The sequence below is a fragment of the Lissotriton helveticus genome, chromosome 4_1 (genome assembly GCF_964261635.1).
Source record: "Lissotriton helveticus chromosome 4_1, aLisHel1.1, whole genome shotgun sequence".
Lineage (NCBI taxonomy): Eukaryota > Metazoa > Chordata > Amphibia > Caudata > Salamandridae > Lissotriton > Lissotriton helveticus.
This window is the reverse complement of record NC_136063.1, coordinates 1,889,667,786-1,889,680,976: the sequence shown is the minus strand read 5'-3', so window position 1 is coordinate 1,889,680,976 and position 13,191 is coordinate 1,889,667,786. Positions and strand designations below refer to the sequence as shown.

The 13,191-nt window shown below is 45.1% G+C and overlaps 1 protein-coding gene across 2 annotated transcripts in view; it reads left to right on the top strand.

The window, feature by feature from the left end:
* The window catches only part of LOC144827735 (sodium- and chloride-dependent neutral and basic amino acid transporter B(0+)-like), a 1,401,915-nt gene that overhangs the window by 689,142 nt on the left and 699,582 nt on the right, over positions 1-13,191 (top strand). For both annotated transcript variants that reach the window (XM_078685942.1, XM_078685941.1), the window contains one exon: positions 1,220-1,338. In XM_078685942.1, coding sequence (XP_078542068.1) covers positions 1,220-1,338 — 119 coding nt within the window. The remainder of the gene's footprint in view (positions 1-1,219; positions 1,339-13,191) is intronic.

Genomic DNA, 13,191 nt, shown 5'->3' with positions numbered 1-13,191 from the left:
CAGCAGATCATCAAAATTCTGTCCTCTGTGACAAGGGTCGTGTAGTAGATTCTGACATATTACCTAAAATAAAGATTCCTTTTTTTGTAGTTATTTTAATTTGTGAGCATTTAGTCAACCATTGTTTATGGCCCTCTATATTACAAGCTGGGCTCCATGTTATATTATGTTACAGCAGCTTATAAAATGAAATGGTGACTCCATTACGGAGTGTACCCGCGCTGAATTCCAAATCGAGACTGAAAACATACTTATGAAAAAGAGGACGCAGAGAAAAGCGAAGAGAAAAGATTTTTCCTAAACAGCCAAGTTTGAAGCTGTTACCTAAAGATGTGTTCTGAAGTCTCCAATCTTAGGCACAGAGGTAGCAATTTTCACTGCTTGGCTGGCAGTTATCTAAAGGTGATACCCAAAGCCTTTTCTGTTGATTTTTGAAATGCAGACCAAACCAGTTCCGGCCGATCTCAAACAACGTATTGGGTGGTAGGAGTGGATCATAGGGCGACGATATTTTGGGCCCTTGCCCCAGAAGCGCAGCTAGAGCGACATTTCGGAGGGAGGTGCGGGGGTTGGGGGGCTGAGAGGGACTAAGAAAAAATTTCGGGGGGGCTGAAACTTTAAGCCCTTTGATTCCAATGGGTGTTGAGCGCCTGCCTTGCCCTGCAGTATTGTGTGAACGTAGCACAAAGCTCTAAAGGACGTCCTCTCCTCAATGTGAAGCCAGTAGAGAGCCTCCAGGGCATTACCAGTTGACGAAAATGTGGGGATATTTAACAGCATCCGAGCTGTAGCTTTTGCACCAGTTGGAGCTTCTATAAATACATCCGTATTTAACTTTGCTTATGAAATTAGTGTTTATTGTTTCGCCTTATTTTTCACCATATTATCCTGTGAATGTCAATGTATTATTCATTTTCCAACTCAAAAAATATTTTTATCTACTCTATTGCTTTAATCTCCTCAGTTTCACACGGCATACGTCTCTCAAGAGTTGTCTACTACCATAAGTGAACATATTACGTTCAACTTTTGCAATTCGTTTTCATTTAATTTCATTCACAAAAAGCAACTGCTGATAAAATGGTCCAGGTAGTCCATTAAATGCAAGCCATTTCAACGATCACATGCATGTGGATACATCCGACAATACTCTATTTTCCTTTACACCATTACACCCATGTCCATGATCTGTAATGACGAGAATCCATTTTTCTTTCAGAAACATTAACAACAGCTATTCAGGATGCCAATCCAGATTTGATGAAAAGATTTAGAGTGCTAATAACTGCTGGTTGTTGCACAGTGTTATTTCTTCTTGGGCTTCCTTGTGTCACTCAGGTAAAGTATTTTAAGTTCTTCAACTCAATACATTCGGGGGTTGATGAAAAACATAGAGTGTTTGTAACTGTTGATTGTTGCACAGTTTTATTTGGCTCTTGACTTCCTGGTGTCACGCAAGTAAAGTATTTTAAGGTATTAGTTCAATACATTCAGAGGTTGATGAAAAAAATTCTCAATGGAATTCCGTGTCACTCAGATAAAATATTTTAAGTTCTTTATTTCAATATATTTCAATGGTTGATTAAAAGACTTAGAGGGTTTTATTACTATTGGTTGTTTTAAAGTTTTATTTCTCCTTGACTTTCTAGCTTCACTCAGGCAAAGTGTTTTGTGGTATTATTTCAATACAGTCAGTGGTTGCTGTAAAGAAAATGCACAGTTTTATTTCTCCTTGGTTTCCTTGTGTCACTTCAATAAATTTGGGTTAATAATGCTTGTGTTTCAACTGAACACGTCCCTTAATGCAAACTATGATTCAAAGAGCTGAGTTGAGGATCCATCACACTATGAATGAAATCATTTCTCAGCTTCAAATAATTATTTTAGATCGATTTTCACAAGCAACTATGGCTTGTGCCTTACACACTGCTATGTGCCTGACTTACATTTATCCACCTTACTTTGTCAACACAGCTGTTTCTAACTACTATACTACGGTGTTACCACTGCTGCATAGGACAGATGGGTTTTGTACTTGAGTTTAAAGTTTAGAAAAGCGGTGAACTCCATAGCAATGAGATTTCAGATTGTATTAACTGTGATACAGAAGCTTTTTCCTCTTTTAGAAGAATATAGCATGGAGTCTCAGGAACAGGCTAGTCAGTTCTCAGGTCTATTGAAATACACCGGAGACTAAATATGAATGATCTCAAGTATACTGACATTTGTCTTTTGTGAAATTACAAATAATAATGAATTACACTGGGGCCAATATAGCCAATAAAGGTCTATTTTGATGATGAAGTATGTGATCACGCTGTCTCGTACTTTACAGAAGATGGAGAAAAGTTCTCCCTGCCCCCTCTAGTCTGTGGACAAGGGTAGTCTGGAGGATGTTCTATTCTGCATATAGCAGAATAGCATATCTGCTATTCTGCATATCCATTGTTTAGGAAGGGACTAACTACAACATCTCATATGGTGGCTCTATGAGGCAGATGAAGAATTGTACAATGTTCCTAAGTTTGAATAACTGGAAAAGTCAGATGCTGACCACTGTCACTATTGGTAGAGCTAATTCAATGTCCCTATTATAAAGGCAAAGATTATGGTTTAACTTTTGCAGTAATGCAACAGGATTTGTAAAGGCGCAAAAAAGGAAATGGTGGGACAATCGCATCTAACAAATGGCTTTAAACGAACACGGATAAAGTCATTCATGGGGATATTTCATTGACCTTGATTGCATCCAGGTTCCTCACGATCCTCCGACATGATTTAGCACAAATATAAATGAATAAATAAAAAATCTAATAAGACAAAGAGCTTAAATAAACAAAGAAACCCATGGGAGGGGGGGAGAGAAAAATCTTGTGAGGCGCCACAGCAGAAGACCAGGCAACTACAATGAAACAGAGAAAAAAACAAAAAATGGCCAGAAAAAGAAATCTGAATTAGATTGATGTGGTTCTAGAGAGATCCACATCAGCAAACCTTTCATTGATGATACAGTGGACTATTGTGTCAAATTCAAGAGCTAGTAGGATCAGCCTCGCTAAGCCACATTGTCTAGAACAATATTAATGAAGCAACTCATTAAGTACCAAAGCCATGACTGATTCCATCTATCTACTTGGACAGAGGAATGCCTCTTTAGAGTCTTTGGAAAAGCAAGAGAGGACGATATCAGTGCAGAACTAAAGGCCAGGTGCAGGAAAACTGAAACGAGGAAAGCAGGGGACTGATAAATGGGTAGGTTTTAGGTGTACTCTGCAAGTCATTGAACGCAGAGACGTGGCAAGGCTGCATGTCCTCTAATGCACACCTCTTTAGAACAGAGGAAGAGACCAAATGGCAAACAATAAGGATGGACAGAATGGAGTTTATGGGTCACTTCACACTGACTACAGGTACTAAACCGACTTCTAGGCGGAATTGCTTCACAAACACACAATGCGCCTCCTCTCAAGTTTTGCATAACCAACTGAAAGCCTTACCCCTAATACATAGCATAGCATTCCTCTATGTACCAATATTTCACACAGCCCGAGATGTACTTTAACAAAAATCGGCATCTTCCCCAATTAAATAAATGATTTATCATACCGACACTTTGAGGATACCAAAAATAAGCAAAACATGCCATAATCTGACTCCTAATTTAAGCAACATTTTGTATCTAAAAGGTGTAAACCAACTCCAAAAAGCAAGAACGTCAATGTCCATTGCTTAAATCCTTACAAAACATAAGTAGTATGGTTTTAAAAGACCACATTGATGAACATAAAGCTGCAGGACACATTTTATAAACTAATATAAGGAAACCAGTTGATAAGGATCATATTTATTTTCTCTCTAGTTCTACCACTCTTACATTGCTCTTGGCCCTAATACCTCCCATGCTCTACTCTTTACCTCTCATCTTCTCACATTTACTTTCATATTTGCTTGCTGATTGTGCCCCTCTTACATTCACATCTCTCTTCCCTTACCTACTCTTCACCTCTCAACTCTCCACCCAGTCTTTATCTTCTCTGTTGGTTATGCCATCCTAAATACAGCTATGCCTTTTCCTTCCCCCCTTTCCTTTTATCTTCCCTTGCTGTTCCTGCCCCATTACATACACCTCTCCCCTTCTGCCTTCCCTCTCCTCTTGCTGATTCTGCCCTTCTTACGTCAGACTCTACCTCCCTGATCTAATCTTCATCTCTAATTTCTCACCAAACGTTTAGCATTCTCTTGCTGGTTCTGCATATCTTACATCCACCTTATCCTCTTCTTTTCCTCTTCATCCAACCTCTTAATATCTCTTGGTGGTTCTTCTCTCTTCCATCCACTTCTTTCTCTTGCCACTCTGCCTATGTGCTCTTGCTGGTTATGTCTCTCTTATAGCCATGACTCCTATCCATGCACTACCTTCACTGCTCATCTCTCCCCCAGCCTTATAACTTTTTTCCGCTGGCTCTGCCACATTTACATCTTCTCTACATTTTCATCCTCCTGATCACTCTATTAGTTTCTCACTGATTTTGCCACTTACACCACCTATTTCCATTCAATCCTCTACTCTTATACTCGTCTCTTCCTCAAACCTTATTTTGTGGATTCTGCCTTTTAACATCAAACTCTGTGCTATCCCAACTGTGTTGCTTCTCTTTCTCATTATGTCCCTGTTATTTCCACCTTTCTCCTCCATGCTGTATGCCTCATCTCCCGCCCTGCTTCTTACCTTTCTCACTGATTCTGGCCTTCTGCATCCACTTCCCACCTTTCCTCTCTCTTCTCTGTGTAAGGTTTCTTGATTGTTCCGCCTCTCTTACATCTACATGTCCCATGCATGTACTGCCATTCATTTCTCATTTCTACCTCCAGCCTACTAGTGTTTTTTGCTTGTCTTCCCCCTTTACACCCACCTCTTCTCTTCGAGCGGACGGGGGGACGTTACGGTGATTTCTAGACTATGGCGAAAGCTACCTCTACCGATACTGATGCCATATATAGGCCACCATTACCTAATAATAAGTGTATATACAGACGCCTCCCAGGGAACCCCTATGCGGGTGGGCATTATCACCGCATAACAAATACAACAGATCTGAACTGGAATTAGACTTGAGAAAGTCGTGGGGTACAATCTAAATACGACAAAACACGTGTCGGCTGTGAAAAAAATCTTCAGAATAAACCACACAAGAATAAAATTGGACAACGAAGAAAATAAATAATTATTACTGTATTTTTGAATAATGGTGGAAACACTTACTCATTAGAACTGTATTTAATCATTATGTGTGCTAGGGAGTGTTTTACTTCTATAAGGCAGCAGCCAGGTTTAAAGAAAAATTGTGGTTCTCTTTACCTTTTAACACCGTTTAAGAAGGTGTGAATTTAATCATACTGTGTGAATTTCTAAGTGGCGCCGTATAACCTATATACAAAACCACTACCAAGCTAATCCACCTCTTCTCTTATACCTCCCTGCCTCTTACCTTGTCTAACTGGTTCTGCCTCTCTTATATCCATGCTCGACACTTCACTTTATCTCTACTACTGTCTCTTTCTCACTAATTCTGCCTCTATTACACTCACCTCTTACCTACCTACTGAACCTTTCTCCTCTCATCTCGTCACAGCCTCTAATGTTCTCTCTCTGGTTCTACCTCTCTATATTCTAGCTCTCCCCTGCCTCTCTCCCCCTGCCTCTTATCTGCTCTTGGTTGTCCTGCCTTCTTACATCCAACACTCACCATGCCCTATCCATGACATTTAAATTCTCCTGATGACTCCGCTTCTCTTATATCTACCTCTCCTATCCAAGCACTTTCTTTCACCTTTCAATTTTCTCTCCAGCCTCAACTTTGTTCACTTATTCTGCCCCCTTTATGTCCACCTCTCTCTTCCATGCTCAATTCTTCATGCTTTATTTCCTCTCACCTCTACCCTCAATTCACTGTTTCTGTCCCTCAAGCTTCCACCTCTGCCCTACATGCACTGCTATTTACCGCTCTTCTTCCCGGCCTCTTACCTTGCTTCACCTATTGTGCCAGGACGCAATACAGGCCCCTGCAGCACAGATGGGCCCACAACACTTCAGGAGGCCCCCAACCCATCACGGGGCTCCCATTCAGCCCAGGGCCAATGAATATCTGTGAGATGTGGGAGACTCAAGAGCCCATTATCACATTCTGCAGAGAGGGACCACATCATTTTGGGTTACGCCACTGCTCTTGTTTTATTTACAGCATTCTCTCCCATTCCATCCTCCCACTCTCCCCAAGCCTGTTACATTTCTCTTTTGCATGCTATTCCTTTTACCTAACCAAGACTCTTCTCATCTCTCATTGATTCTGCCATTCCTACCACATCTTCCTTTCCTTAAGCGTCTTGTTCTATATAGTTGTTTTGTCCCTTATGTTCAGATCTCACCTCTGCTGCTCTGCTCTGTCATCTCCCCCATCTATTACCTTCTTTTGTTTGTCTAGCCCCTTTTAGATGTGCCTCTCCCTCGATACGTTTATTAAAAGCAAAAGTGGACACCAGAACTCTTTAGATGTACCCAGGAACACAGGAATTCAATATTTCAGATATGAACAAACTTTTTGCCGGGGAGTAACGCAACCTTCTCAGATGTGTAAAATAATTAATGGAGAGTGGTTTGAGGGGTTATACCTTGGGTGTATCTTGGAGGGTTCGCTGCACTCCTCTCAGGGTGGTAAGAATGGATGTGGGGGTCACCCTCCTTCCCTCCTACCAACTCAATGTTATCAACTCCACTATTCTTTTACCGACCCAATTTTTCATTATTCCTTTTTTATGTAAATTACATGAAAATAAAAAAACGCCAAGTTCTTATATTCAACTGATGTCACTATTTATGTTTAACTCTATTTATGTTTCATTTGGATGCACATGCTTGTTTGGAAAAAAAAAACAAGAAAACAGTTGCAATAAATAGAAAAGAATAGCCTCTCTCTCAATTTTCTGCTCTTCTCCTTGTCCCTTCATTGAAACTGAGAAGCACCGATTGTGACACTAAGGTCACTCTGTTTAGGTCTCGCCTATGCAGCGCATGCGCTGTCTCGTTGAGAGATAGTGTATACAGTATTGTGGGGGCAGCTCCGCCCACTTTCCGCCTATCCTTTTGATTGGCCGAATTCCTAAATGCTGCAATCTGATTGGTTTTCCTCAACTTAATCCCGCCTCATGACGGCCATGTCATCATTTTTCTCCTTCCATAGCTATCAGCCCCTTTACTTTGAAAACTGTTTTGTTCCCCTCCCTCCCGCAATCCGTCACTTCTCTGCCCACCATAACCTACACCCACTCCCTTTCCTGCCTTCTTGGACGACCTCAGCTTTATTTACAATGAAATAGGTCTCGTGTAAATACGAACCCTATTGCATTTGTAAATGTTTTTTTTCCTCTCTGATTGGCTGGCTGTATTCGCACTTTGCTTTGCCTGACCTAGACTGTGGCATGCGCGTGACTTTGCTCCCGCCTCCCTCTCGCCATAGTTTGTGTTTAATCCCGCGCGCACCCGTTGTTTGTGTTTATTTTCTTCCCACTTACGGGGACTGTAATCACCTCGGAGAGGCCTCACTTGCCCACACCATCCTCGCTGTGCCATCGCCTTCGCTTGGAGAGATAGCGCCGGGCAGCCTCCCCAAGCTGTCTGCGAGCAAACGCTCAACGAATAAAAGATGTTCAGGTTTGGGTGGAGGCCTGTGCGCGGAGACTGCCAAATACGCTCCCTTATTCTTCTGTCGTTCTGCGGAGTCCAGGCCACGGTTTATTGTCCCCCCCTATCCCCCTACCCCCGGCGCTCTCCCATGGTCGGCGCCTGCCTCTCCCCGCATCCCTATCCCTACTGTTTGCTGCTGTTCGAGGGTGTATAACAATAAAGGATAACCCGACCCCTCTCCCCCTTCCCCCTCTACCTGTAGCGATGTAGTGAGTGGCAGGAATAGGGTGCATTGTATGCTCCCCCCGTGCGCTAGGTTGCAGCTGGGGAATGGAATGGGGGTGGTGTGTTCCGCGGGTGCATTGAAGTATCTGGTGTGGGCATTGGAGGAAGGAACGAGAGGCACAGCATAGCAGTACCAGTAAGTGGCACAATGTGTTGCCGTGTGCAGAGGCCTCTGGGGATGGGGAAGGGGGTGAGGGCTCAGGGACCGCAGAATAGACCCACTTGGTTCTAGGCACCTGGTGCACACACACGGGCATCTTTTGTGCCTCGTGTGCACTCACTAGTGCTCAGGGACACCAGGACGGACGGACGAGTCTGGTTCGGTGGTCAAGCATCTCTCAGCACCTGGTGCACACATGGGCATCTGCTGTGCCTCTGGTGCACTCACTAGTGCACAGGGACACCAGGACGGACGGACGAGTCTGGTCGGTGCTCAAGCAGCTCTCAGCACCTGGTGCACACACGGGCATCTGCTATGCCTCGTGTGCCCTCACTAGTGCTCAAGGACACCAGGATGGACGGACGAGTCTGGTCAGTGCTCAAGCAGCTCTCAGCACCTGGTGCACACACGGGCATCTGCAGAGCCTCGTGTGCACTCACTAGTGCTCAGGGACACTAGGACGGACAGACCAGTCCGGCTGGTGCTAAAGCAGCTCTCAGCACCTGGTGCACACACAGGCATCTGCTGTGCCTCGTGTGCACTCACTAGTGCTCAGGGACATCAGGACGGACGGACGAGTCTGGTCGGTGCTCAAGCAGCTCTCAGCATCTGATGCACACACATGGGCATCTGCTGTGCCTCGTGTGTACTCACTAGGGCACAGGGACACAAGGTTGGAGGGACGAGTCTGGTCGGTGCTCAAGCAGCTCTCAGCACCTGGTGCACACACGGGCATCTGCTGTGCCTCTGGTGCACTCACTAGTGCGCAGGGACACCAGGACGGACGAGATGGTCTGGGCGGTGCTCAAGCAGCTCTCAGCATCTGGTGCACACACATGGGCATCTGCTGTCCCTTGTGTGCACTCATTAGTGCTCAGGGACACCAGGACGGATGGACCAGTCTGGTCGGTGCTCAAGCAGCTCTCAGGATCTGGTGCACACAGGGGCATCTTCTGTGCCTCGTGTGTACTCACTAGTGCTCAGGGACACCAGGACCGAAGAGCCTAGTCGGTGCTCGAGTAGTTCTCAGCATTGATGGAAGCGAACCCGCCTCTGCTGCATCACAGCAGAAATCACCACAGACTGCGTTATATCCAGAAGCTTGTATTCCAAAGCGCTATTTCATATCTTAAAACTAATCGTTGAATTGACTTGAGAGGGATGAAAGCTGAGTTTTGAACCATTGCAAGGTGCAGGTTACACAGGGAGCCTTTCTCAGACACACAACCGTGTGAGCTTTGCCACCTTATATACTTACCATGAACGCCAACAGTGCAGGCAGCAGAAGAAAATCTGTCTGCCAGAGGCATTTCGGCTGTTATTGCAAAAATTGAGAATTGCCAGCAAGCTACTAAGTCTGAAAGTCCGGGAGAGCTGGGGATGAGCTTGGACTCCAATAGTGTATCATTTAAAAGTATTGGAACCTGGAAGGCTGAACCCCCTCTCTCCAGATGTGCTCAAGTTAACAGCAATAAGTTAATTTTAAAGAGACCTTTTACAGTTGTTCCAGCACAGAGGGCACTATAAAAAGAACATTTCTGTTGACAAGTGCCTGGAACACGCAGCACTATCTATACATACAAACAGAGTAGTACCAAATTGAGACTGGACAAAGGGACCAGGAATATAACGGAGAGGGACATGATGATGTATCTGGGGTAGTGCCGCTTTCTTTTGCATAGCAAGCACTGTAATGTAATCCCTCTGACAAGGCAGTAGCGCTGTGAGACCAAACCAGTAGCAGCTGGGCGCTATGCAAGGAACACTGGCATATTCAAAAGTTCCAGGATCAAGAGGTGTGCTCAGCTTCCTAAGATGGCCTTGACTTTCGCACTAGAAGTCAGGGTAAGTGCGAATGAATAAGGAAGGTGCTTTTTGAGGCAGCAGAAGCCCTCTGCACATATTAGTGAAAATGCAGTGTTGCGCTCCACCTCCGCTTATGTGCTGCATAAATAAATAAATATAGATCCCAATGGCGAGACCGATTGGCATTGCCAATGCTTGTTTTTTGTTGTCAGCCCTGCAGGATGCTCTGCCTTCTTCATGCAGGGCAGGGGCAGGGCTCACTTCACAACTAAGGCCAGTTCAAGCACTCAACAATTATCATGCAGATGCAGCGATTACGATAAGAGAGAGTTGCCAGCAAAGAAAGCTGATCACGGCCACAAAACCAGCCCTGCCCAGTCTGCCACAGCTGAAAGCAATTCGGGGGTCACATTACCCTTTCAGCCCATGGCAGCATTCCCAGGCGAGGGGGGCCCGCCTCGGGCCTTGCAGCTGCACCTCGACTGAATACCCCAAGGGAGGGTGCTGCACACCGGACGGACTTGCGATCCAGGTGGGGGGCAAGCGTCCCTCCTTACCCCCCCCGCGGACGCACATGAACCTGTTGGGATCATTTGTGATCTTGACCTAAATGTGGGTAATGTCTGCTTATAAGTGTCAATACAATGAATAATACAGCACAAATTACTCCTGAATAAACATAAAATGGACTAGTCGTGACTCGTGATCTAGAAAGAACTTTTGTGCAATGTCAGAAGCAGTGAATACAACCAAGGAAAGATGATCGCTTATTTTTGGCTGCACATGTGCAACATAAACACATACATTCACTGTTTTAAAGAATGCAAGGCAATAAGGAAAGAAAGGAGGAAAGCTTGAGTATACACAAAATACAAAAATTGTTCATTATTGTCAAAGATCCTGGAAACTGTGAAACGCTTTCAATTAGTCAGGTCTGAGCAATAACATGTTAGTTGCATTAAAGTGTTGCAAATATAATGCAATAGTGCATGATCAGATTATTAGTTTAAATGTTGTTAAATCCTCATTACCTTTCAAGAATCCTGATGAAGTATTGTCTAAGGAAGACAAATAGGGTGTAGACAGTTAATTCCTCAACAGGAATTTTAGGAGACAGAGGCTAATTGGAAGGTGGTAGATACAGTGCCATCTGGAATATCATAGATAGTAGTTGAAAAAGGAGCAGAGGGTGCCACATTTGATTAGGGTAGTTGCTTCATAAAGTACTTCTGATACTAGCCTTATTTTACAAGATGAGTGAAAGTCATCTCTCCTATACTTTAAAATGACTGCAGGGATATTATTCAACCTAGCCTCCTCTGTAGGCTAGATTATGCAACAGAGGGGTATATTTACAAGAACATGTGCTAAACATCACCAGAAAATGCTAACGCACATTTACACATCGCAGCCCATCACAGGAAAATAACCCTGTGTCAACGTGGAATTCTCAACACCGCGGTACCATGCAATAGACCGCAAAAATCACAGCCAATGTTTGCGATACAACCACTGCGACGGAGATAAAACCGCAAACGCGGAAAAAGACGCAATGTGCCAAAATGCAATAGGAAAACAGTGGCAACCAGCTCGAGGGCAGCAATCCCCACGCGTAATGCAGGAAAAAGCACAAGAACAGCTGACGGAAATTGACACCAAAAATGACATCGACTTCATAGTACCACGTATACACCCTGAGCCACTGCAGAGGATAACATGTACCCCCCAATCCCTAAGGATGAACACCCAAGAATACACCGACCATGGAGTGGGTGGATGGGGGGAGATGGGCACAATCGCACACACACAAAAACCAAGTAGCCCCAAGTACCACATGTGCCCAAAGGGGCACCCACACAACACATCAATAAGCACACAACTAGCACATGCACACATTCGAAACACAGCAAACATGCACATACGTCAGCCACACTGACAATGCAAGAGACACAACATGACCAGTAGCATGGCTGCAGTGCAATCACCATGACAATGTACACGGCTTGACACTGAGGTAGCTGAGTGCTAACCACAACCGGAAAGGAGCAGGTCACACTCGGACACAACCACCTGCACAAACAACCCCTGATGCCATCGGCACATCTGTGGACAGACCATGCCCAAGAGGGACAACCCGACAAAGAGTGCAAGTCACCCAAGTCTGCAACATCTCATCACCGTGGAAGCACAGAACTGACGGGCACACCGCCTGAAAGGGACCAGTGGCAGACAAATCAGAGCCGCACAAGCGAATCAACCACTGTGCAGAATACGAACATAAGTAGAAGTGCACCTCGACATTGACAACATCCCGGTACAAACAGCAACACCTCCACAACAGAACACAGGACACAACTGGTGCTGCAAATGTGCACAACATGGCAAATCACATCTAGCACAGCAGGAAACTGTGATATGACAATGTACAAGTACAACCTGCAACCTGCAAATCTGTTTTATTCACACATGCTGTGTCTGTGGGCAACTCGTACTGTCCCATAATTGCCAGGGACAGCCACAATGTCTGTGAAGTAATTGTCAAGGATGGTGTTCCTACGGGCCGTTCCTGCCACAGCTGCAGTGGGATGTGGGCCGCCTGCCCCATTGTCCCCATCATCGTCCGGTACTTCTGGAATAGGGATCCATGGGACCTTGGTGCGTACACAGATGTTGTGCAATACACTACATACAACAATCATCTTGCACATGATGTCCGGGCTGTACAGGAGCTTTCCACCGGTGCCGTACAGGCACCTGAAACGTGACTTCAACACGCCAAATGTGCTTTTAACAATTCCCCTGGTGCGTATGTGGGCCACATTGTACTGCCTCTGGGCGGGTGTGTTCGGGTTTCGGAGGGGTGTCATCATCCAAGGGCAGTGTGCATATCCTTGATCACCTGTGACATTGCAGGGAGAAAAGAGTCATTACTTGGTTCGGCAGGATGTGATGGCAGGCCCAATAATCTAGTGATGCCTGTGCTAGCTGTTTTTGGGGTGAGTGTAAGCCAGGCCTCAGTGATTAGCTGGTGCTGGCAACAACTTCAACAGTCATCAGGCATTCAGAAATGCAATGTCAGAACAACAATGGGGATGGCTTGAGTCGCACAGGGTTAGTGGCCCCGGATGCACAGAAGCCGACACTGGCCCACCGCCACGGGATGCTGATCTGCGGGAGACTTGGGTAGGGTCACGAGTAAAGAGCACGTTCCCGTAGATGTAAAAGGAGCTTGTCTCAGAGTGTCTCGGTGGACAGTGGA